The sequence below is a fragment of the Zonotrichia leucophrys genome, chromosome 17, assembly GCF_028769735.1.
Source record: "Zonotrichia leucophrys gambelii isolate GWCS_2022_RI chromosome 17, RI_Zleu_2.0, whole genome shotgun sequence".
NCBI lineage: Eukaryota > Metazoa > Chordata > Aves > Passeriformes > Passerellidae > Zonotrichia > Zonotrichia leucophrys.
The window spans coordinates 700,001-726,060 of record NC_088186.1 but is presented as its reverse complement, the minus strand read 5'-3'; the positions used below and the strand labels follow the sequence as shown (position 1 = coordinate 726,060).

Genomic DNA, 26,060 nt, shown 5'->3' with positions numbered 1-26,060 from the left:
AAACATATGCATCGCCTACTCGAACATATTTACTTTTAAATTTAAACTCCTCAGTTACCATCATTCCATGACAGTATCAAACTTTAATGACAGTTTATTCTAACTGTAGTTCATCTGTTAGAAGTGCTTTAATCCACAGGGCTGCAGCTTTACATGGTTTATCTTTTTAATTCTCTTTTTTTAAAATGTATAAATAAATACATATATGTGCAATCAAAATACACACACACCTCCCTTTACAGACATTTTTTTGTCTTACTCTCCCACCAACAAGGTAGGATGAGGAAGGAAAACCCCAGCAAGGCCCACAGCTCCTCCAGCAGCTGCTTTAGAACATTTAAGTCACGAAATTTGACATTAAATGTGGTGCTGACACTGACATGTCAGAAACTGAATTTTCAAACACAACTCAGAGCTCTCCTCCCCAGCTGCTCCTCACACAAAGATGAGCCCCAAGCAGAACCCTTCATCTGAGGATCCCCAGGTTCTGAGGGTAACCCGAACTTTGTGTGAACAAATCCAAACCATGGCAATAAAACCTGGCTCTGTAACAGACTGTGCTCCCAGGAACCAGGGGTGGAATAGGCTCCTTTCCCTGCCCTGGGCAGCTGCAACTCCTCTGATTCTGGTGTAGGGACTAAAATATGATATGGAGGCTTTTATCTTTAAGTCCTGCGCCTGTTTCTTGAATCTTTCTCTTTTCTTATTATTCAGCTTCCTGTGGCAGTGAAATAATACACTTAAACAGACCAGGAAGATTATTTTAAACTATTTTTGGTCACTTTACACATTTTAAAGAATGCAAAAAGCACTGGTTGACAGCTGTTAGGGACTTGAATGTTATTGCAAAGCAGCTGTTTTCATTTATTGAAAAAGTATTAATCTTTCTCCAAACTCACAGAACACTGAGCTAATAACTCTCCCTCTAACCTACGGAAAATACAGGTCACGTCTGTGCAATGTTGGCAGAAGGTTTTGTTTATAACAATTAAACTTGTAGAGCATTTTGTTCTTAAAAGGACTGAGCCTTTCTGGTCGGGGGATGTTTGCAGTCGGAGGCAGCTATTAAATAATAATCAGTAGCATGTTCACCCTGCAAAGAATTTCTACTTGAAATCAGACAAGATTAATCAGAGGAGACTTCTCTGTTCACAAGAAATTTCAGATGGAGAGAGGCTGACACGGACCAGGAGCAGGCAGGATTATTCCAACATTTCAGCATTTTATGTTGTTTAGTTTTGTCTCTCATCTCCTTCTAAGAACATTCGGTTTTTATATACTGACATCGATGCTTAATTTGTTTGAAAACAAAGCCTCTGCACACATTCTCTCTGCATTGTTATTTACTTTACTTTTTACTATTAGTATTTATAGTCCATTCAGCTGAGCTCTGGAGGAGAAGGCAACTGGCGTCCCAGGGAATGTGTTTGTGGAAGAGCAGCAGGAATGAGACAGCTCACAGGCAGGGAGATGACTTCCAAGTGTACATATAGTTCCTGCACATATTTAATTTGAGAATCACCATGGCATCAAGATACATGAAGTATCAAGGATGAAGTCACCATCTCTCCTATGTTCTTAAAATCGTAATCCATGCAAACATATTTTTCAGGCAATATTGAGTGCAGGCTTTGGTGCAGATATAAAAAGCCTGACGAGATCTCCTGCCTGCTGCACTCTGTGGGCTGCTGTGAGCCCCAGCCCCAGCTGAGCCCTGGGAGCAGAGCAGGGGCTCTGCCTTCCCCCTTGGAAGAGCTGTGCCTGCCTTGGTCCCTCTGAGCCTCCCTAAAAAAGCAGGATTTAAAGTGCACACCTACCACAACCCAGATTTCTTACATGTTAATGGGGTAACACTGAGTACTGGTGAAAGTAACACCAGCAGAAACACGCACCAGAGTGAGCGAGCAGGAAAATCATATCCCAGTAAAGCAAATCAGGTTCCAGGGGTAATGGTGTTTTACAGCTCTGCAACCTGATCTGCACGACCTACAAAGCCTCCTCTGCCAAGCTGAGGGTGGGATTCCAAGCGTGCCCAACAGCTACCTGCTCCAGAAGTTAATGGTAACTGATCTCTGGGGAGCAGAATTATCCCAAGCACTAAAACACCCCAATCTCACCTTCTAAAACAGCTTTTCAGGACTCGGTTATTAGAGCTGTTCAAAATCCAGACAGCACGGTATCTGACATTTTTACTGATAAATTCAAGGAGAGCAGGAAGTTCTTACGCTCCCAATCTCCAGCATGTGAGTTCTTTTCTGCAGATCTGCCACACTGCAGAGAGATTTTGTATTTACACCATCAGCTGCTGAAGTGCACACAGAAAGGAGATGTAGGCATGGCAGGATTATACAAAACAATCCTTAAACTACCCCTGGACAGGAGGGTTCTCCAAGGGTTGTTATCCCAGTGCCCAGCCAGGTCCCTGTGGCGCTGATGGAGATTCCAGCTCCCCTCTCTGTGCCCATCCTCGGCTCTTTCTCTCCCATCTCAGCTATTTTCAGAAAACCCTCTTGCACAAGCAATGCCCCTGAGCCCCCTCAAGGTGGCCCATCCTGGATTAGACCAGTCTCCCCTAGAAGCCCATCCCAGAACTGCAGTTTTATTTCCAGCCCTCCCATGAAATATGCCCGTGCAATACACGCTGCTGAGCACGCAATAGGTTAAACAAATTGATGATAAAGTATTCGACTTCGTTAGTTTTCATTACCATAAGAAAACATCAATTACATTTTCTGTTTTATGAGTGTACACAGGGGAATCCATTACAGTAAGGGAGAGGCTGTACGACTCCTGCTGCTGCTTCTCTCTCAGCAGAAAGAACAGTTTGTTTCTAAAGGCAGTGACACCAGCCCAGAGGAAGGGAAGGCACACCGGCGTATCTGCATAGACAGCTCCTATCCTGATTTATCCAGCCTGGCTCCAACTAATTAAACATCTGCCTCAACCATTTCCTCTGCAGATTTATCTTCTCCAGTGTGCAGCACTGACTGGTTGTTACAGGCTCTTTGCTAACTTGCAGCCATTCCTGTGCCTCTCCCAGTTGGTGATCTGGGCACGTGGCAGAGATGATCCAGTGCTCCATTAACCCCCGTGGGTGCCTGTGGTGGGACAGGTCACCAGGTCCCCCTGTCCTGCTGCAGGACAGCCACGTCCTCCAGGAGAGCTACAGCACATCCAGGTCCTGCACCACCTGCCCTTCCCCTTGGCTGGCTCAAATACTATCATTTAAAAATGGTCAGAGTTCATACGTCAAAAGCCCTGAGACACTAAGAAAGAAGAATTGCAAGGAAGGTGAAATAGTTTGAACAGTTTGCAATAATTTTATCTAAACAGAACTAGGCACAGTCAGAATATTGCTGCTGTTTTTTCAGGCCCTTTCTATGAAGAAAAGGTTCTAGCCCATTTCTGTCTCCTACTGATCAGTATTTTGCTGCAACAAATAATCTTTACTGGCTGAACAAAGTATTTGGAGAACGCTAGCCTAGTGTTTTAGCCCTAGTCATGCTGAACAAACCCTTCCCAATTGCACCACAGGAATTCCTCAAGTTTTCCTCACCCAAAGTAGCCAACCCAGGTTTGCATTTTCCTGCCAATTCAGGACCAGTCTGAAAAATGTCCTGTAAGTCAGTGGTGAAAACAGATCAGAAAGCAACTGCTTCTACCAGTACTTGACAACAGCCTAAGCTGCAATGCAATAAATTCATCTGTCCTGAAAAGGCTGATCTGGAGACCCATTGAAGACAGGCAGAAAAGCTCACGGGCATTTCTGTATTATTAAAATATTCCAAAAACTTTAAATAAACACGTCCAGCCTATTTTTAGTAATGACTTTTTAAAAATCAGACCAATCAGCTTTAAAGGAAACATTGCTGAATGAGGAGAAATGTTTCTCCTAAATTATGTCTTATCTTTTATTCAGAACTTTGACATCCTAATCCACTGGTTAATAATGACCTGAAGCACCCTGGCCCAGGCCTGTGCAGTGCTAATGCTCTGATCTGCAATTCCATTTTTCCCTGCATCTCTCAGTGACAGCGAGAGGCACATCCTCTGCAATGGTGAGGGATCTGGGGGCAGGTGAGAAATGATGGCAAAATCTCTCCTTTTTCTCCTGCTCCAGTCTCTGTGTGCCCACTGTGGTGGCATCCTGAGCTCTCCCTGCCCTCACAGCATGGCCAGCCCGTGGCAGATGGGGCTGGAACAGCCTGGATGGATTCACAGGGATGAAATTGGGAATAAGGAAAGGTTTGGATAAGCTAAGTTAATGTTAATAAAAAATTCTGATACATCCCTATATACCCTGTTCCTGAAAAGGGTTCTGAGCAGGAGGGCCAAGGCAGCAGAGGTGAATGTATTAGCTGAAGGAAGAAATGCCAGGTCCATTCCTACTCTAAACTACTGAGCAAAAATAACAGAGTCAAAGCAGAATCAAATTTCAGATGGACAAAGAATAAAACATCTGTTACACGAAGGGGGGAAGCAGTTTAAAGACTGAGCTAAGTGAATCCTTTAGCAACCTCCCTTCAGGGAAGGGAAATCTGACCCCAGGAAATAAATAAAAGTCACCCAAAAAGTGAACAAAAGAGGTGTTTGAAAAAACCCCACCGCCATTCATCGCCGCTAACGACTTGTTCATTATGAGTGATGATGGATAAAGACTTCTCACGCTGAGATGAAATCAAGATTTATATGCATTGTTTCCTCTCCCAACTTGTGGGAAGATCATCATCATTTAATTCTATCTCTGCGGCCAGCGATGGGCATCCAGAGAGCAGGTTATCACACGGCGCAGTCAGCTGGCGGGGCGCGGGTGCCGCTGGCACATCTGGAGCGCGGCGCGCAGCCGGCCTGAGCGATGGCTGCTGGCCCCCCTCCAAATTGCCGCAGCCTGCCGGGGCTCCTCTCCCCCCAGCGCTGCTCCTCTCCTCCTCCCCCCCCTTTTCTTTTTTACGAGAATCAGATTTTCATTGCTCCATTCAATTGCTCCTCTCTGCCATTTTTTACAGCTCTTATCGTTCCCTTGGAATATGGCCTTGAGACAGCTCATCCGTGTCCTTCACTGTGTTATCTCTTCTAACTTTTATTAAAACTTCAGCTCTCATCTGAAGATAGCTAATTAAATCCATGACAGATTATACACGCATTTAAAAACTGCACTGAACTACTTTTTCTAAGGAGAACGGGGTTTATTTTCTTTTCCCATAGTTAAAACTGAGGGTGTATAAGGAGGTTTCATTCATTTACAAAGACAAGATCCTTATCTTTCCCACTATATAGATGGGTTTATATTAAAGTTCCTTTGTTGCGTGACAAGACTCAGTGCAATTTCTCTCAGTAATTATTTCTTGTTGCTGGAAAGATCTCTTGGCCTTATACTTCTGAAATATATACACTAACATATATGTGAATGCACATCTACCCCCCAGAAAAACATTGCTAAAATAGAAATACGAGCACTGTACATTTTCCTTTTTTAAGTATTCATATGCCTTAACTATAACAGCACTATTTTGATAACATTGCAGAAAGTAAATTTTTCACTACAAGTAACAACGAATTCTTGAAATTATTTAAAATCACACTAAGCATAATTTTCTTACATAAATTAGAAGTATACATACAAACTCTATCATGGGCTGGACTTGCTGCACTTCTACCCATCATCCCAAATTACCATGAACTGGTCTTGAATGCAAATGGCTTTGTTATCATAAATAAATATTTGCAGGAACGGATATACTGCTCTGCAGCAAACATTACGCAGCTCCTGCACTGCCAGCTTTGTGCCAGCATGGAGAGCACAGACCTGTGCACAGAACTGCTGTGAGTGGGGCTGGGACACAACCCCCCAAAACCTGAGCAACGTTCACAATGGTTAAAAAGAGATATAAAATATACTCGTGGAGAAAACACCCTGCCCTCTAGAAAATACGATAAATAACCCACCTGAGCCTCTCTGTGATCCCTTCCTTCTCTTTAAGGCCTTTTGTAAGATATCCTTCATGGTGACCTTCATACTGTCCACCTGAATAAGTGAGAATCCATGAGCAGCATTTCTGCAAGACAGATGCACATGCAGTTTTACAAAACAATCATCACTGGCAGCTCCCCGCAGCCCTCGTTAGCTTCAAGCAAAGCACTCGTTAGGCACACGGTTAACGAACTTGGGCTGGAAAGGGAAGTTAAAGGGAGAAACCAAGCAAACTGCCTGAGCAAGGCAGAGACAAAACCAGCCAAAATGGGGTGAGATTTAAGGCAAGGGGTGTAAGGATTTTCCTAATTTATTGTTATTTTTGATCACTTGGCGTTCAGCATTAGAAGAGAAAAATGAGCCAGTGTACCTGGGGGGCTCCTCATCTCCTCAGCTCGTGTCTGTGCCTTACAGCACACTACAGAAAAGCTGCTTGCAGTGGCATTTTCACCCGTGTCCCACATGTAACAAACCCTTAGGGACAAGGCCAGCACACCCCTCAGTGACTGCAGCTTTGCAGCACTATCAGGGTACTGCTTCAATGCATTATTCCCAGCCTAACGGGGCTCCTTTGGACACACGTTTGTGAACACAAAGGCACAAAATCTCCCAGAAAGATCCAAGGCAGTGGGTCCTTGTCCTGGCCATCACCCCTGGGAGAGGCCACACAGGGGAAGGACTGCAAGGAGCATGGGGACAGCTGTGGGGGACACTGCTCACAGACACCGAGAGGGGCACCCCTGGGGCAGCACAGAAGATGACAATATAATAGAAGAGACTCTGAATGAGCAGATCAGTAAATTTTGCCCCTTAGCCCTCGCAGTCAGTCTCGGCTCATGTCAGTAGATGTCACTGCAGACAGTTCCAGGGAAATCCGAGAGCTGAAGGCTCCCTCCGGAGAGATTGCTCTGCATGGAAAAAACTGGTTTGCAAAGCTATTTGGGCAGGAGGAGGAGCCTTGTATCTGGCAACCAGGAATTTTAATCAGGGAGTACAGCTCTATATGAACAGCACAGCTGGAATATTTTTAAAAGCAACTGGCAGGCGAAAGCAATCCAAGCAACACAAGTACATCCTGCAAAACAAACCCATATTACATGTCACTTTGAAACACAAATGCTGGGACCAGAGGCTGGAGCTCAGGTCACATCAGACACGGCATCCCCAGCCCATGGTGACCCAGCCAGGACAGAGCCCTCACCACTCACTGCTCATTGCACCGACTGCAGCGTGACCCAGGGGCCAGGAGCCCCTGCCTGGCCACGTGCTGCTCACAGCTCGCTGTCCTGGGGCCACCCGTGCCCTGGCAGCAGCATCCAGCCTGGGCTCAGGACATGTCCCCCTGTCCCCCCTCGCTGGTGTGAGACGCCGTTTCCCTCTCCTCGGCTCTGCGTTGGTCTCATCTGAATTTCATTTTCAATTCCCTTTGTTCCTGGCAAAATGAAACTGCCTAAAAGCCCAAATTTATGTTCTCCAGACCATTTATTATTTATAACTCTATCTTACTCGTCTTCAAACCAAATAATCCCAACCTTTTCATGCATCTGCTTTTCCCTCTGTTTGTGCCGCGTGTTCAGCGCAGCAGGAGCAGAGCTGAGGGAGGGAGTGCCACTGCAGGTGACACTGCTGTCCTGGGAACAGCCCAGGGCTCAGGGGCTAACGCCTGCAATGAGCAGAGATCTTCCCCAGCACTCCACTGAGGAGCAATTTCCCTTGAAGCTGCTGTGGAGCCCCATGACCTGCACGAGCACCACACACCTGCCCTTTACCTGGCCAATCCCTCGCTTCCCAAAAGCCTCACAGCTTCAGTCCCAGCTGCCCTGCTGAGCAAGATTCAGGGGATTCTTTAAAGTGAAAAACCTATTCTACAGTTATAATCACAAAAAGGAAACTACCTTTGTGCTTTTATTCAAACAACACAAGGTTTCTCGTTGAAGTGCTGCATGAAAAGCCCTCCATGCTGGACCAGACCATCACAACACCTGGTGCCTCCAGGTAATTCATACAATGCTCTGCAATATCTACAGGAATGTTCCAGAAAACTCCAACCAAAGTACAAGGAAATAAATTAAAATATTCCAGGGAAAAAAGAAATTGCAAAGGCAACAGAAGGCTTCCATAACCCGCGATGGCCAAAACAGCCGGCATCACAATTGTCCCCTTTGCACAAAATGCTTCTCAACATTGTTCACCCAAACAGAGCAGGGCCTGCAGCCCCCTTCCCACTGGGCACAGAGTGGCCATTGGCAGATGGCCCCAGCTCAGGGCTGCTCACACTCCCACGATCAGGAACGTCCCAAAAATGGAAGATTCTGTCTCAGTTCCTGACACTTCAGCTGCTGAAGAGCGCAGGCTGCTGCGCTCCCGCCCGTGTTCCGGGCTGGCCCGGCTCAGCCGGCCCTCTCCATTGAGCAGCTGGCCTGAGAACTGTCAGGCTGATTTCCCTGACACTCCATTACTAACCCCTGCCCGAGCCACGGCCATTCTTTGCCTCAGAAGCTGGATCTCATCCCAGAACAATCTCTGAAAGTTTATTTTACTGATCAAAGCAAAATAAGAAAGCCTGTGTGTTTGGCTATATTTAGTGTGCGAGCCGCGAGTGAGTGCTTGGCAGGAGCGGTGGGACGCGGAGCGCGCCCCGCTCTTGTAAACTCTTGGCTGTTTGCTCTGGAGCAGAGCCAGAGGGGCTGGACCCCCACCCTGCTCCAGCTGCTGCCCTCCCTGCCCCGGCTCCCTCTCACAAGGCACCACCACCACGTCAGAGCAGCATTTCAGCACTCGGCAACCCCTCACATCTGAGCCGGGGTGGACTTAAGCCCAGACCAAAGAGCTCCTGTCGTCATCCTGGGGCCAGGCCAGAGTCAGGGCACGGTTCTGTGCCCAGAGGAGAAGCCCCGTGGAACCACAGATTAGCTGGGGTGGGAAGTGACCCCTGGAGATGCCCCTGTCCAGTCCCCTGCCCAGGCAGGGTCACCCGAGGCAGGGGACACAGGAACGCGGCCAGGTGGGTCTGGGATGTCTCCAGAGAGAGAGACTCCAGCCCCTCCCAGGCAGCTGTTCCAGGGCTCTGCCACCCTCCATGGAAAGGAGTTCTTCCTCACGTTGAGGTGGAACTTGCTGTGGTTTAGTTTAAGGCCCCTGCTCCTTGTCCTGGCACTGGACACGCTGCCAGGTGTCCTGGAGCTGTGCTCAGCACTGGAGCTTCTGGAGCACCACCAGCCCAGCCCAGCCCTGCCTGGTGTGCCCCAGCAGAGCAGGCTGGGCTGGAGAAACACACAGCCACCTCAGCCCACCACTGCCCAGCGTGCTCTGCCCTGGCCATGGGCATGGACTGCCCTCACTCAGCCCAATCCCTAATTGCAATCACTAACAATGTGTTTTACCTCCCTCTGCTAAGGTGTGATACCTTCCTTTTAGGTCAACACACTGAAAATAGGACAGACAAGCAGATGCTGGTCAATCAATTAAAAGTGCTGCTGGCAAATTGGAAGCCAAAGAAATTCCTTAGCTTGTATTTTCTGTCATTTTGCAAAAACATACCTGGGTGACAAGGTTAAATCAAGCAAAGGAAATCCCTGGCACTTATCATCCACAGGCATTACTGATAAATTGTGCAGTGGAGGAATAAAGGATTACCTTCTGTATTTTTTCATTACACTTTTCTTTTGTTACAGAATACATAAATCCATTGTGGCACAATGTAATATGTATCATCGTGCTACACCTGTGGACGTTTCATAACGGCTGCCATGTCTGTGCAGTCAGGAATGATAAGTGAACCACCCGTGAATGTTAATGATAGTGATCATTCTGCAGTAACTTGGCTTTCCATCTTCTTTTACAGCCTCCGTGCTGGAGCCAGGGTGGCAAGGTTCAGGAGAGGGAAAGGCAAGCAGCAGCACAGGCAGAAGCTCTCCTCGTGGTGCTGAGGTGCCAGGGGAACAGGCAGGGTCCCCCCTTCTGCCACAAAACAAAACAACCCACACTGCAAGGACAAAGGGTTTCTGCTCTGAATGAGAAGAGAACTTTTTGAAAAGCTCCTTTCCAATCTAGAGCAATTTTTAATTTTTTTTTTTTTTTTCTTAACACAGAAGTGGAATTTACTTTCCAGAAGTGGAATTTATAGCACTTAAAGCTCACTGCATAACCAGCTGGCATGGCTGGAAGTGCCTGGGAGTGACTAATAGCAATTTCCACTCGATCAGCACAAAGTCAGACTTAAGACTCAAAATCCCAGCTGATGCAATGGACTTACCTTAAGCTGGGTAATTTTTTAGATAAAGTGCACAGTGATAGGAACTGGACTAACTAATACCAGCCACAGTTTTTATTCTGAGCCTGAATGACCTGCTTTTGTGCATCTCAGATTGGCCTTGCATAGCTCTGTGCACTATTGAGTTCAACTGGCTGCATTTTAACACCACTATAGTAGTCCTTAGCCCTCTATCAAGTGTTCTGATGCCCTCCTACCCCTCCCTCTCCACTATCCTGGGAGCCACACTCTTAATTTTGCACCCACATTAACTGTCTGAAATTTTATATGAATATTCTAAAATGTACTTTGCAGATTACCCACCCCCATGCACAAATCAGGAACAGGCCTTTTGGGGACTGCTGCTGGAGTCCAAGAAAAAACACATTTCAGGGCTTTGAACTGAATTTGCAAAAGCACAATGCAAGTCTGGTATTTTAAAAGGGTTTCAAACCTTAAACTATTGGGTACGGCTTTGAAAATTTGTATATAATAGTCAAAGCAATTTAAGTACAATATCAAAACAGAAAAAAAGTGCTACAGAGCAGAAGAACTGGATGCCAAATTTGCTCTGTGTGCCAACTGGCAGCTGAGCTACAGCTCCTCGAAACACCATTAGATTGAGTGTGTCACGTTCCAACAATAAAATTTCCAAGGGAAAAAGCCCTGATGGTGGTACGGATTTATTTTAAGCCGTTCAGGTATGAGCTCAGCACCTCGAGAAGCCTGTATTCCCACGGATGTGGCGCTCTGTTTGCCTCTCCCTGGCAAAGCCCTGATGGAGCGCGGGGCCGTGTGCGGGTGCCGTGCCCGGGGCTGGACAAAGCCCTGCTCTCCACAGCAGCCACCTTCCAAACACACAGCTCGCTAGACTAATGGGCACCGAGCAGCCAGCACGACTGCCCTCCTTCTTCTCCTTGTGTAACTTTGCCAGAGTCCTTGGAACTTGCCAAATTCGGTCATGCCTGCTTAGCTTGCTCGACTGATTGTGCCAGAAAAGAAAATAAGACACAGATGTATTTGAGCTCTTTGAGATGCCAGTAAGAGCGACAGCTAATGGCTTCATTTCGACCCTCCCCTACCAGCTGGGCACAGGTGGGGGGATAATGAGGTCCCTCTCCCTAATCAAACTCAATTATTTACTACTCTGTACAGCCACAAAGACATCCACATCCAGCTCGGAATATAAACTGCACTGCGGGCTACTTCCAGCCACCACCTCTGGGTATTTACAACTGACTCGAGCGGCTCAGAGTTTGCCTTGGCAGGAGTGAAGTGTGTAAAGTTCTGCAAACTGTTTCTGCTCAAACATGTCCTGCAGAAGGGGGTCCCTGCGGGGCTCAGCCCGCGAGGAGGAGCGCGGCCCCAGCACGGAGCTCCTCACAAGCATCAACATTTTTCAACAGTGATTCAATATTAATAAACATTACAAGTCACAAGGCTGACATGGCAGCAGCTGAAGTACTTCAGCACGAGGAGGAAAAAAAAAGAGATGCAAAATATAAAACCACAATTACATGCACCGGTAGGGTGACAGGGGAGGAAGAAGACATAGAATTTACAGCAAATCCTTACAAAAATAAGACAGCACAGACATGTAAACTCACAGAGGTAACAACCTTTTGATCAAGTGATGATCAAGTAATTCTTTATTCTAGGGGACACATTAAAAATTCTAATTTAAACCTAGCTATTTACACAGTAATCACAAGCCATTTAAAATTAAAATGCGGATGTTGGCACCACCAAACTGACCCTTTCAGAAGAGCACTGCTTATGATGCAGCTGTCCTATTTCTCCACAGCAGCACCTCCAAGCTAGAAGGAAGCTCCTCACATCAGCACAAATGATGGTAAACCAAAAGATTTTGCATTTTTCTGCAGCTGGGCCCTTCTCCTGCTGCCTGCTGCAGGCAGAGAACTGCTGGGCAGCCCCAGACCCCACTGAGGTCTCTGTGTCCCCATGGGAAGGGCAGCCCCAGCCCCTGACCCACCCCTGGTCACTGCAGTGAGCACCGAGCCCAGCTCAGGCACCCAGGACAGCTCTGGGGGCACAGCTGGGGAAGGACGCTTTATCCAGATGAGAAATCAGCAACAATTTAGAGTTGTCCATTGACAATGACCTCCTCTTCCTCGCCACGGCCTCAGTGTAGCACAGCCCAGCATCTCAGCCTTGAATAACTTACTTGTGAACACTGGGGCCAGAATATTTTATTTCCCAGTGCCCTGATGCAGTGGAGCAAAGTGAATGTGGCCTTTGGGAATACACGTGGGATTTCTGACAATGGCTTTCTGTAGGATGCTTTGCAACGTCGCTAAGAAACACAGTACACAATAAAGAATATAAAAACTAATTAAATAAGCCAGATTTTTTAAAAAATGTCTGATTATTCAGAACTAGAAGCAGCTGTAGTGCTAAGAAATGTAAGTAATGTCCAATAACCAGGAAAACCCTATTAGCATTTTCATTTCAAGAGCTCCAAACATGAAATATTTTTCCCAAGTAAGAAGTGGCTTATGCTCCTGGCATTTTGTTCTAGTAATTAAGGCCTTCTGATGGTTTAAGAGATTTTTCATTCACAAGTAAAGAAAAATAAAAGTGATCAAGCACAGTATATATCCCTGGATATAGCAAAGGACAGAGCAAATTCTTCTTGATCTACAAGTCAGACAGCTGAAGTCTCAGGGGTGAGTGGGGTGTCCCTCACCAAACTCTTCTGGATTTGGGAGGGGAATGTCCAGTCCAGCTGGTGTGCTTGGTTACTGCATTTTTCTTCTCACTGTTGTTGAGCCACACTGCAACTATTTGTCTATAAAACCACTTCAGTGCAGAGCATCACCAAGGGGTGTGGCCCCGAGTGTTGGTGAGGTCAGGAGAAGGGAGGCAGAGGAGGAGGAGGAGGAGGAAGAGGAGGAGGTGGCTGTGCCCAGCCGGGTACTCACATGCGCACGAAGAGCGACTGCTTGGCTGCCAGCCCTGGGGACGAGTACTTCTCCACCAGGGCCAGCGTGCTGAAGCCAAACTTGTGGATGGGCTCGTTGGAGTCCAGGGGCGGGAAGTCCGTGTCCACCTCGCCGTCGTCCTCGGCGATGTGCAGGCAGTAGGCGCTGACATTGTCACTGCAACAGAGGGACAGGGTGACTCAGCACAGCGCCTGCACGGGGCACCTGCATGGGGCACCTGGACAGGGACACCTGCACAGGGACACCTGGACAGGGACACCTGCACGGGGACACCTGCACGGGGACACCTGGACAGGGACACCTGCACAGGGACACCTGGACAGGGACACCTGCATGGGGACACCTGGACAGGGACACCTGCACGGGGACACCTGCACGGGGTCACCTGGACAGGGACACCTGCACAGGGACACCTGGACAGGGACACCTGCATGGGGACACCTGGACAGGGACACCTGCACAGGGACACCTGGACAGGGACACCTGCACAGGGACACCTGGACAGGGACATCTGCACGGGGTCACCAGGACAGGGACACCTGCACAGGGACACCTGGACAGGGACACCTGCACAGGGACACCTGCATGGGGACACCTGCACAGGGACACCTGCACGGGGACACCTGCACGGGGACACCTGCATGGGGCACCTGCATGGGGTCACCTGGACAGGGACACCTGCACAGGGACACCTGCACGGGGACACCTGCACGGGGTCACCTGGACAGGGTCACCTGCACAGGGACACCTGCACGGGGACACCTGCATGGGGACACCTGCACAGGGACACCTGCACGGGGACACCTGCACAGGGACACCTGCACGGGGCACCTGCACGGGGCACCTGCACGGGGACACCTGGACAGGGACACCTGCACGGGGACACCTGCACAGGGACACCTGCACGGGGCACCTGCACAGGGACACCTGCACAGAGCACTGCTCTCACATGGCACAGTGACACCACACAAACGTGTCCCCAAAGGTCACAACGTGTCCTGCTGCCACAACCCTGCGGTGATGGAAAAACCCCAAACCTCAGAGCAGAGCAGTCTTCGTCCTTCACTGCTCCACAAACAAAACCTGACGATGATTAAAATGCACTAAAATCTGTAAAAGTTTTGTGATTTCGTAAAGCAGGAAGGATATTTCTCCATTTGTGAAAATTTATTTATTTATGTGATGACTACACTTCGGAGCTGAAGGCAAACAAGTGGTGTCTGTGATTTCTCACAGGTCAAACAACTGTGGAAGCTTAGTGTCTGTAGGCTGGAGAAGCAGAGAGTGCTCTCGGGCAGGTGAGCAGGGTAATGAACTATGGGAAAAGCAAATATCTATCCAACACAGCAGCAATGATTAGCAGAACACTTACCTTTCCTAAATACCTAAGTTCAGTCACTAAAAGCAGTCACAAATTAATAAACACCAACAAGCAGAACTAACACAGAAAGCTGAAACAGATACAATGTGAAAGAAATAAAGAGCTGAGCCTCTTTCTTTCCACAGATGAGAGCCCAGAGGGAAACAACTATTTATAGCTACCAAACAGGTATTAATCATAATTTCCTAACATTGAAATCTATTTCAAATGTTACTTCAGTTTAAATTATTGACCTGAAAATAAGTATTCTTTCTGACTGTAAACCTGCCAGCACTCAGGCCTTTCCCCAGCCATGCAGTAAAGCTGAAGGTGCATGTGGCAGCGTGTTTCTAAACTCTGCAGTTTAAATTTGGAGTTTTAATTGCATGATTGATGCTTAAATTAATTAATTGTAAAGTGTATGCTAATTGTTTAATTGGTCGCTTGATCTATATAGATCATTTTTTGAATTAAATGAGTTGATTTACAAAGTTTATTGATTGGATGTGACAATGAATTATTTCACTGACTACCTGATTTGCAATTTTCTCAATTAATTCACAAACCTTTGGTTGCAACTGTGCTTTATTGAGAGTGCTTAGTCCAGGTGATCTATAGGCATCTTGTCATGACTAAGACATTTATTACAGAAAACAGGGAATAATGATGCATTGCTGTTAATGTAAGCTGCAATTCTGCTCACCAAAGGTAATTCAGCAACATTCACCACTCTGAATTTTGGAAATTCTGCAAAGAAACTTTCTGGCCTTGAACCCTTCCAGGGATGGGGCAGCCACAGCTGCTCTGGGCACCCCGTGCCAGGGCCCCACAGCCAGGCATTCCCAATGCCCAATATCCCAGCCAGCCCTGCCCTCTGGCAGTGGGAGCACCCCCTGTGCCCTGTCCCTGTTCCCCCAGCTGGAGGAAGGCACAGCAGAGCACAGCCAGCAGGCCCCAGTGCCACCAGCTCCTGTCCCAGCAAACTGGGAACATCCCAGCACTGCTCACACCCCGCACAACAGAGGGGCTGCAGATGCCTGCACTCATGGGCTGCCTTCCTTAGCACATTCAGTCACCATGTGGTAAAAAAATAAATAAAAAAGTCCAGTGAGTAAAACTGTTGTGCACTGTGAACCTCCCCCAGGCTGAGAGAGATTGAAGCTGGGAACTTACAAATTCAGCACAAAAAGGAGAGATTCACTCTTCACTTCTAAAAATAGCAAATCTATTTGAATTGTGCATCTCACTATTAATTTCTTCCTAGAAAGGGATTTTGTTTATTTTTTGCAGGTGGAATCATTCCAGCACATCTGTCAGGGGCTGGCAGGAAAATGCTGGGTTACACCCCAGGTCCATGTGTGGGAGGCCAGGGACAGGGCTGCTAACCCTGCCAGCGGTTCCTGGAACCAAGAGACTGAATAGAGACAAATACAACACAATTATAATAAAAAGGCAGCCTAATTGAATACAGAATGTTCTCAAAGCTGTCAACTAGTGCTCATTCACTTCAGACTCTTACACCTATCTTTTAGGAAAAGGAATTAGGCAGTAATATATTCTTTTCCTAAAGACAGAAGGGGTTGTTTCTCCTAATTATAAAGTCTAAAACCTCCTCATTATTCTCCCAGTGTCACTAGCAGGTATAGCTGTCACTCTGCATGCCTTGCATACCCATCTGAGGCATTCTGTAGATGGATTTCAGTGCAGTGCCACAGTGATCCCCATTTTGTCCTTTCACACTCTCACCTGACTGAATCAGGAGCAAATGGCCAATGCAGAATGGGCACCCTACACGAGCTCCTGCCTTACTTGGAAATATGAGAATTAGTTTACAGTTAAATCAATCCTTGCTTCAGGACTGGCACTCAGCAATGGTAACAAAAAGATGATGAGAAATAATTAAGGACCTACAAGGAAAGGAACTTCTTGGAAACTCGGGGCTCTGGCCTGAGCCTTTGTCCCCAGACTCTCAGCTGATGCTGCTGCTGTGTCTGACTGTGCTCCTGGGAGCTCACGCCTCCATTATCTATTTTATTTTATCCTCTCTGCCTGAGATTTGATTACATTGGACAGCCTCCTTGCTCATGAGCACTTTTTGACACATCATAACATTTTATCCTTCAAGCCAGACAGTGAAATTCATTTCTTCCCACTGTTGCCTTTTGCTGTGGGCAGTGATGGTTCATGGAACACTCCACTCACGGGTGCTGTTCCATTTGAGCTCTGCTCTGCTCCTGAGAAATGTGTGTGTGCCCAAAGACTGACATCAGTGCAGTCTTACTCATTAAAAAATAGCCTAATCATACACAAAGGACACTTCTCTGAACTTGTGATATAATGAGCAGAAATTAATAACAGCAAATGAAATGGCACCATCTGTGAATAATTTTATATTTCTTCTCAAGAACATAAAAAAGGACAAATCAAACCCAAGTGTTAAACCCCAGAAACATTTCACATGTCTGTTGAGAAGAGCTAAGGAAAAATCCATATCCAAAGAAAGAACATCCATGGAAGTGTTTTCAAGAGGGGCTGCTTTCCTGCATGCCCTGTCTGTGGAACAGAAATCAGCAAATCCAAACCTGGGAACCCCAGTGCCCTGACTCCCATTCCCCCACAGCTGTGCTACAGCAGCAGCTGAGGCTGCTGAGCCCTCCAGGGCTCCTGAAAAATGCTGAAAGAGTGAGCTGTGAAATTCAGGACCAAAAACCCCCACCCTATTCATTCAATATTCCAGGAACAATAAAAAAAGTGAAATTTGGCTCTTCTAGAAAAAACCCAAACAAAACTATCAACCTCCTTGCACCAGGGACATCCCTGCCAGTAACTGCTACTGGCAACTCTGTAATAAACTGCTTTAAGTCCTTATTTTATGTTCTATGGCCCAGCAAAACCAGAAGTATTTTACACAGCTGGTCTAAAATGAAAGCTGCTCAGGTGAGCTGTTCTGAAGACCCTTTCCATGCATCTCCTGTCATCTGCCAGGAAAAAGAACAGCTCTTACCAACCACCAGCAGTGCTCCAGCAGAGCAGAGGGACTGAGAGGAGCTCTGGACTTTATCTGACTCCTTGTGATCTCAGCCATTAAGGACACTAGCAAAAAATAGATGGGACATGGAATAACAAATGCCTCTGTGACACCAAAAGAGATACAGTTTGCATTACTTTTACATAGTTTTGAGATGATGATTCATTTACAGGCCCAAGCCCTCCCTAATTGAAAGAGAAATGGCTGGAGGTGCCCCTGTGCTGCTCAGAGGGAAACACTGCCACATGTGAAGGCGCTAGGGTTTCTATTTCCAAACGCCGACACAGAAATCCGTTTCAGTACGCTAAAAAGGCTGCAGAGGAGAAATGGAGAGGTCAGGAGGTAGTAAAGAAAGAGCATTACTTCAGCTTGGGTTCCCGTCCCTCACTTGTATATTGCCAGCAGATGAGCCCGATCAGGTCGTGCACCTTGGCGTTGGCGATGGTCACCACGGTCATGGGCTGCAGCTTGTCCTGGCTCGTGTGCAGGGGGAGGTAGACATCGATTTTTTTGGTTGCCGTTGTACCAACGTGGCCCTGGGGAGGAAACACATTTCATCAGGATGTATCAAAAAGTGTCACAGGGTTTATACAAAATCTGGGCGGGCGGAATTCGGCTCAGCAGGAAAACCAAAATGTGCTGCTATGGCTTAAAATTGGAAGGAGATTAAACATTTAAATTCCAATTATTTCCCTGCTGTTTATTGGTAAAAAGGACATGAAATATCTGGACATGATTTCACAGATTTCCATAAAGAGCCTGAACTTTGCTGCAGGATCCCATGTTCCTGCAGAATCCAAAAAACGGAATTATGCGTGGGATGGGGAGGAAGAGTGACCCAAAAAAAACAGCCTAAGACTTCCAAATAGTTTCTGCATTTCTGCTCTCTTCTGCAGTTCTTCCCCTCCACCTGAGGAGCTCCCAGAGGGAGCACAGACACCCACCCACCAAGGCTTGGCCTTGGCTTGCCAAGAGCAGAACAAAACCTCACACACAGCTGAGCCACTGAACTGCTCTGCTTGAGGACACCAGCAGGAATCAACCATTATTGGGGTTTGCTGGAACTTACTGGATGGAAATAGCCCATTTGGTGCCCTGGAGACTGACGATTAAATAAACAATAAAGCACACAGCAACACAGATCTATGACATTTGCATTACAAGAAAAGGATGTTTAATCCACTGCAGGTACAACTGCAGCTTTTACCCAGAAATCTTCTAAACAAACAAAAATTGACCCCTCTTCCAAGGCACCCCAAGTAACTCAGTATCTCCATCTCTCTCCATACTACAAGGGCCTTGAGAAGAGAAAGGGCTTCTTGAATTAATCACCTGGAATTCTAAGTAACAGAATAAAAGGATTCAATGCTATAAATCTATAATGAGAGCATAAAACAGGGAGTTAAATGCCATGTGCTAATTTCAATATATTGTTAAAAACCATTTGATCCTTCAGTGTGATTATAAATTAGAGAAGTAATAGGAATTTAAAGATTAAAGTTATTCATACTGGCACAGCTAAAAGTATTATTAAAATCCATCCCAACATAATACATTTATTTTTTAAGAAAGCATTTTTATAGAACAGATACCTCCTCTTCCCATATTTTTCAGGTAAGAAGAAACTGGTTTGGCTAATTTAAAGAAGGGTTAGGATTGCAACAGAACATGGGACATTCCTTCACTTTGTTTGGATAAACCTGAACAAGCTTTGGTTGAGCTCATGTGCCCGGGACCCTCTGGGACACCTTAACCCCACGAGGTCATGAACACAACAGAGCTGCTAAAAACCACCAGGGTGGGCTCCTGTCTCTGCTTTTCTACTTCCAGGACTTATTGTGAAAGGGAAATGAGGTGGTGCCAATCATAGGTAACAGCTCAGGTGGGTGTGCCCAGGTGCCCACACCCAGGCACAGGGGCTGAGGGTGTTGGTGGCCTTGGTCCTGCCCAGAGACCCCCGAGCTGAGGCTGCCTTGGCAGGAGAGGGAGCAAACAGCAGGAAATGAATGGCACTGCTTGGCACACCACGCCAGTTACACACAGAAATCCAGGGAGGGCTCAGGGACAGAGGGACACAGGGACAGAGGGACAGAGGGACACTGGGCACAGGGACACAGGGACCGAGGGACACTGGGACAGAGGGACACAAGGACAGAGGGACACAGGGACACTGGGACCGAGGGACACTGGGACACAAGGACAGAGGGACACAGGGACACAGGGACACAGGAACAGAGGGACACAGGGACACTGGGACAGAGGTACACTGGGACACTGGGACAGAGGGACACAGGGACATGGGGACACTGGGACAGAGGAACACTGGGACAGAGGGACACAAGGACACAGGGACAGAGGAACAGAGGGACACAGGGACAGAGGGACACAGGGACACTGGGACACTGGGACACTGGGACAGAGGGACACAAGGACACAGGGACAGAGGGACACGGGGACACAGGGACAGATGGTCACAGGGACACAGGGACACAGGGACCGAGGGACACAGGGACACAAGGACAGAGGGACACAGGGACACAGGGACAGAGGGACACTGGGACAGAGGGACAGAGAGACACAGGGACAGAGGGACACAGGGACAGATGGTCACAGGGACACAGGGACACAAGGACAGAGGAACACTGGGACAGAGGGACAGAGGGACAGAGGGACACAGGGACAGAGGGACACAGGGACCAGCCGAGGGCTCAGAGCCAGCCCAGGGACAGCTCCTGGCTCTGCAGGGACCTGCAGCCTCCTCTCCAGGAGGAACCACTCGCAACCACAGCCATTCCTGGAACCACAATTACTTCTGGCTCCCAACTAAAAACTGTATTCCAAGTGGAAATGCTGAGGAAACCCAGAAGATAAAGGACAATTACCAATATTCAAAGAGGCAGCATCAAACTTTATTAATAGATCCTGTATAAAATTCAATGGAAAATCTATTCAGGGCCAGGGGCCTTACCATTTGGAGTTTCCTTAATAGCCTCCAATAAATCTGGGAAGCATAAAGGGGCTGTTAAATTAACATTTTCCTGATCTGTCACCTGTGGCACAGTTAATTTGTCAAAAAATTCTTTTAGCTTGTCACTGGACACTGTATATTCTGACAAATGAAGTCTGGAATAAAATTGACAAAATATCTCGTTAATTTTCTAGGAAATCACAAATCTGATTCCATTAAGCTTTTATTGTTAGAAATGTTATATCCCACCAATCCTTTAAGAAAGTGAGGAGTAACTGGATACACTGAAAATGTACAATAAATCACAGAAAATTTTCCTAGTATTTTTATTGATGGACTCTTTTAAGGCTCCCTGGTGCTCTCCTACAGTACGACAAATTAAAAAAAAAAATTATTTAAAATTCATCAGTCCTTCCAACATAAGATGTCTTTCTAAGATTGAAAATCGAATTTTGATGGAAGTCCATGAGGGAATGCACCCCTCCCTCCAGCACCAGGTAGGTGTGCCTTGGTCACTGGCACTGCCCCTGGCCCAGGCCCTGGGGAGCTCCCCATGCACAGCCCTGCCCTGGGGCACAACAGGAGGGGCACACGCAGGGCGCCCTCCTCACTCCTGCTCTGCCTCACTGCACACCAGGCACAAAATTAAAACAAAGTCCATAAACATTTCCGAGGGAAAAGTGATTGATTCTCAACACTGACAATTTACTGCCTCTTCCTGCACAATGGAGTTCTGTGACTAAATGTTATATCACTTTAAGATTAGATGTTCTAATGATATAATGCAAAGATTTTACTGAATCATTATTTAGTGGGAGTCATAAAAACCTCTTAAAATTAATCTTTCATGCACATCTAGCTTACCCAAAGTTAGCATTTAATTAGATGGCCTTGGCACGAATGAGCTTACTACTTTATTTGCTCAATCAGTATACGTCTCTTCAGTAATTATAATTAATTCAAGTCATTGACTCACCTCCCAGCAAACAACACTAAACACTGCACAAAATGGAAACAAATGCCTTTCCATTCCCAAATGCAAAATGTCTTCTCACTTTTAAACTCAGTTCAATGTTTTTTGGTTTGGGTGACAGGGTGTTGACTGCACCGTGTGACCCAGCAATCACCTCCACAACATAACTTACTCGCTTCTGTATTTAATTGACACACAGAAAATACTTGAAGAGGAAAAGAGGAAATATAACAACCCAGTATTTACAACACACAGAAATTTCTAACAGATCAGAGCACAGATGTTTATGGCAATATAAGGGACCATATTTTTCTTTTTCTTTCCTTCTCCAACCCACCACACTGTTCCCCACCACGGCAAGACTGGAATGGTGTTTGTTTCATCAGGTGGTTACACCAGCACTGGGTTTTCCTCACTTTGGGCATTTGGTTCCCTCATTTATTGCCAACCCAAGGTGGAGGACACCCCAGAGGGCTGGGGGCAGCCCCAGCACACTGCCAGCCCTGCAGCTCCCAGTGAAGCCCCAGAGCTGCTCCCTTCTGAGCAGAGGATTCTCCTTTGCATCACCCCAGCCTGTGCTGCACAGTTAGCAGATCACGATGTAAAACTCCATTAACATCATTAAATACTTAATTTATCTTATTCACACTGTCACTATTCATAAAAATTTAACCCAGTAATTTCCTGTTATCCAAAGCATAACAAAGTATGAATATTTAACTGCAAGGTAAATAACACACTATTATTTTTTATTCTAAATTGTTGACTCCAGTTAGCATGCCTGCTCTGCAGAGCACCAGGCGATTTGTCAATTAAAGGTCCAGATGTTGTGCAGGCTGCAGAGGCAGCAGCAGCTCTGAGCAAGGCGTCCTCTGCATGGCAATGATCACCACAGCCCCAGCTCCAGGCTGCATTACCGTGCTCATGTTTTATTCCAGCCCCCTCCTCATGTACCAGTTAATTATACAGCACACAGCTGAGAGACATCCCCTCCGAGCCGGACAGGTTCCTCGCACCTGAACACGTCCTCACACTCACAGATTTACCAGATTTACAGAAATAACCACACAGCCCAGCTCCCACATCACTGCCTGCTCCTGCTTGCCATTCACTCCCACAATTAATAAAATTATGTAAGTCCTGAGCAAAGAATAAGACACATAGAGCTGGTAACGGCACGTTTCAATTATAGTAACACACATTCATTTGTACAACTCTCAGTGAATTAAAATCTGGTTTACTTGGAGTGCTATTAATGTGAATTCTTAATACTGCTTTTTTTCTGACAAATGCTATGTGGAGGGAGGGAGAAGCCCCAGGTCCATCCCTGTTACAGCCCACAATGTGTTTTTGTCCGTGTAGGTGTCAGATTTAGGACAAATGGCCCTGTCCATCCTGCCCTGCCCCACTCCCGTGCCATTCTGCCCCACACTGGCTCCCTCTCCATGTGCCCAAGCCAACACAGAGGGTGGGATGTCCCACCAGCCCTGCGGCACCAGCTCAGCCTGCCCTGCAGCCCTGGGATAAAAACACATTGATCCAAGTGTTGTTGCTCCAGCTGCAGCAGAAATGCATTCATTACCCCAAACCATCCTCGAGTTCCTTCTAGTGAGGAGAAGAAACAGCCTCTTTAGAAGAATTATACATATTTTACTTAGTAATAAACATTACAATTTAATACTGAGGAATAGAGTTATTCTTTGTAATAACAAAATGCAACCAAAACTTATAATTAAAACTGCACCATAAACATTATTTGTGTGTTAAGGAACGTGCCACGATCTATTTTAACGAACAGATGCTCTAAAAAAGATAAATGTTTTCAGAAATATTCAATCCTTGAACAGATCAGCCTCTAATCCTCTGCTTCTGCTGCACAAAGCAGACAGCTCAAGTTCCTCGAGGACATCAGCCAACCTTAGGTGGAACATTTTTAATACATCACCGTGTCACTTTTTAATGTGCCACAATCTATTAACCACATGGCAAACTAACAGGGATTTTTAAAATATGGGTTTTATAGCTTTGTGCCGGTGATTAATTAAATAAATAGGCAGCGTTTCACAAATCATGCCTCTAATTAGGCCGAGGCAGGCGCGCTGCATTGCTGGCAGAGCTGGCAGCTGAAGCTGCAGCAGGGCAGCGGCGCCGGCCCGCAGGTGCTGTGCAGGGCTGCAACGGGCTGCAGCTGCCTCTGAGCGTGTTCCTGCATCATCATCCTCCTCATGCTGCAGGGCACCAGGGAGGGGACAGGGGCAGCACTGCTGTGCCTGCTGAACGTGTTCCTGCCATCATCATCCTCCTCATCCTGCAGGGCACCAGCCAGGGGACAAAGACAGCACCGCCGTGCCTCTGAGCGTGTTCCTGCATCATCATCCTCCTCATCCTGCAGGGAACCAGCCAGGGGACAAAGACAGCACCGCCGTGCCTCTGAGCGTGTTCCTGCATCATCATCCTCCTCATCCTGCAGGGCACCAGGGAGAGGACAGGGGCAGCACTGCTGTGCCTGCTGAAGGTGTTCCTGCCATCATCATCCTCCTCATCCTGCAGGGCACCAGCCAGGGGACAGGGGCAACACCGCTGTGCCTGCTGTGTTCCTGCCAACCCTAACCTTAACCCTCCCTCATCCTGCAGGGAACCAGCGAGGTGGCAAAGGCAGCCCAGCCCTGCCTCAGAACATGTTCCTGCCATCATCATCCTCCTCATCCTGCAGGACACCAGCGAGGCCACAAAGGCAGCCCAGCCCTGCCTGCGATTCCACCTGAAGAGGCAAAGTTGTGCCTTGCAGAAAATGAACAAATATTAAAGGCGGATGCTGGAAAAATGCACCCGCTAAATGATACATTTTCTGTCAAAACATTTCAAAGTTGAAGCTGCAACTAATTACAAGCGGTCCATTCAAAGAAGCCAAGCAAGGCTTATCATTAAAATGACTCAATTATTCCTAAAAGAAAGAGAAAATCATCTGTAAAACCTGCCTGCAATCTCATCAGTTTTACTGTACCTACCTCAATACATCATTTCCCCCTGAGCTCAAATTAAACTCTTAATAGTTAATATGCTCAAGTTTTACTATAGGTTTTCCTCCAAACTATTATTAACTGGAATTTCCTACCTAGGAAGGGTTTTATATGGAAATTTGTTCTGCAGTGTTTAGTGACACTATCACAACAGCTTTTTGCCCCTCAATTTAAAAACCATCAGAGAGACAGAACGTGATGTGGAGTCAGGCAGCTCATGGAGATGGGATTTGATTTCCTGCACCAGGCGATTTCTTTCTCAGCATCAGTCCCAAAGTACCCCCTTCAAGCCAAATTTCCTTGCACTCGGGAGTTTTGCACTCTTGGATGGGGAGTCACAGAGCCTGTGCCCCTGGTGCCCGGGCAGGTGCCACAGCACGGGGGAGGAGCCCAGGACCGATAAATAATGGACAATAAACAACAGTGTCCCACTGACGCTGCCCTCCCTCCTGGCAGCAGCACTGGCACAGCAGGGCACCCCTCACACAGCACCAGTTTAGGGGGGCTCCCCCCAGCACCTCAGCAGCCTCGTGGCACTCAGGGCCACCTCTAAAAGGACCACTAAAGACTTTAACCTTAAAGCTTTTGCCCTTAAAATATGTGAAAACGCCCTGATGGGCTGTTCAAGCAACTTTGATGCAGGACACTTTCTGACATAAAGCGTTTTCAACATTTTTTCCCCCAGGATTTAGGTCCATAGCAGCCTGAAGTTTGATAAATTCATAAATTCAATCTCCACAAAGACCTGAGAAACTGCTCCTATTAGTAAATCAAGCAAGCTCTACTAATATTAAGAAGACAGTGAGAATTTTCTTCCTCTTTGGTTCAGATAGGGAAACAAAAGAATTTACATGGAAAAAACCTGACCATTATATTGTCTTTACAAATTCTGAGTGGGAAATATTAAATAAATTGAAAAAATAATGAAATATAAATTTATATTGGAATCAAGAGTAAACCGATTACCACTTCACTTACATTTAATGTTTAACTACAAAACAAGAACTCTTTGATTACTGATTTCATGGTGCTTAAACAGACACATCAGTGAGCCCTTTCTCCATAATTATCATCAATGCTTTAAAATGATTTTTCAACTACTAGGGTCAAAGTAAAGGCATAGTCTTTTAGACTGTCCTATGAGAAATTAAAAAACCCAACTTTCTCTCCCTCAGGAATGTTTCTTCAACAAGCCTGTCTGTTAAATGGACACATCCAACTCTTCTGCAAACAGCAGCCATCAGAAACATGTGCTAATAAAACATTTCCATATTTCTTTGGCTGTTAAGAACCTCAACTTGTGAATACGTTTTTTATTTGATTTGATCTGTAATTAAGGGAAAGATAATGACACTACTAAATTGCTAAAAATCAATTAGATAGAATAAAACGCAATATGATTCAGCCAAAAGATTAACAAGTGCATTATAAAAACTCTTTAAAATTCTTTAATTCTAATTAAGCTGCTTTAAATGGCCATGGCCTAAAAAATGCTTTTAATTTCAAGGCATCACCAATTTTCCTG

At 46.5% G+C, this 26,060-nt stretch overlaps 1 protein-coding gene across 7 annotated transcripts in view; it reads right to left on the bottom strand.

The window, feature by feature from the left end:
* Positions 1–26,060, bottom strand: part of MAPKAP1 (MAPK associated protein 1) — an 82,155-nt gene that overhangs the window by 30,934 nt on the left and 25,161 nt on the right. For all 7 annotated transcript variants that reach the window (XM_064727894.1, XM_064727889.1, XM_064727890.1 and 4 more), the window contains 3 exons: positions 17,938–18,110; positions 13,166–13,342; positions 5,947–6,056 (listed from right to left, as the gene is read on the bottom strand). In XM_064727894.1, the coding sequence (XP_064583964.1) occupies positions 5,947–6,056; positions 13,166–13,342; positions 17,938–18,110 (460 nt within the window). The remainder of the gene's footprint in view (positions 1–5,946; positions 6,057–13,165; positions 13,343–17,937; positions 18,111–26,060) is intronic.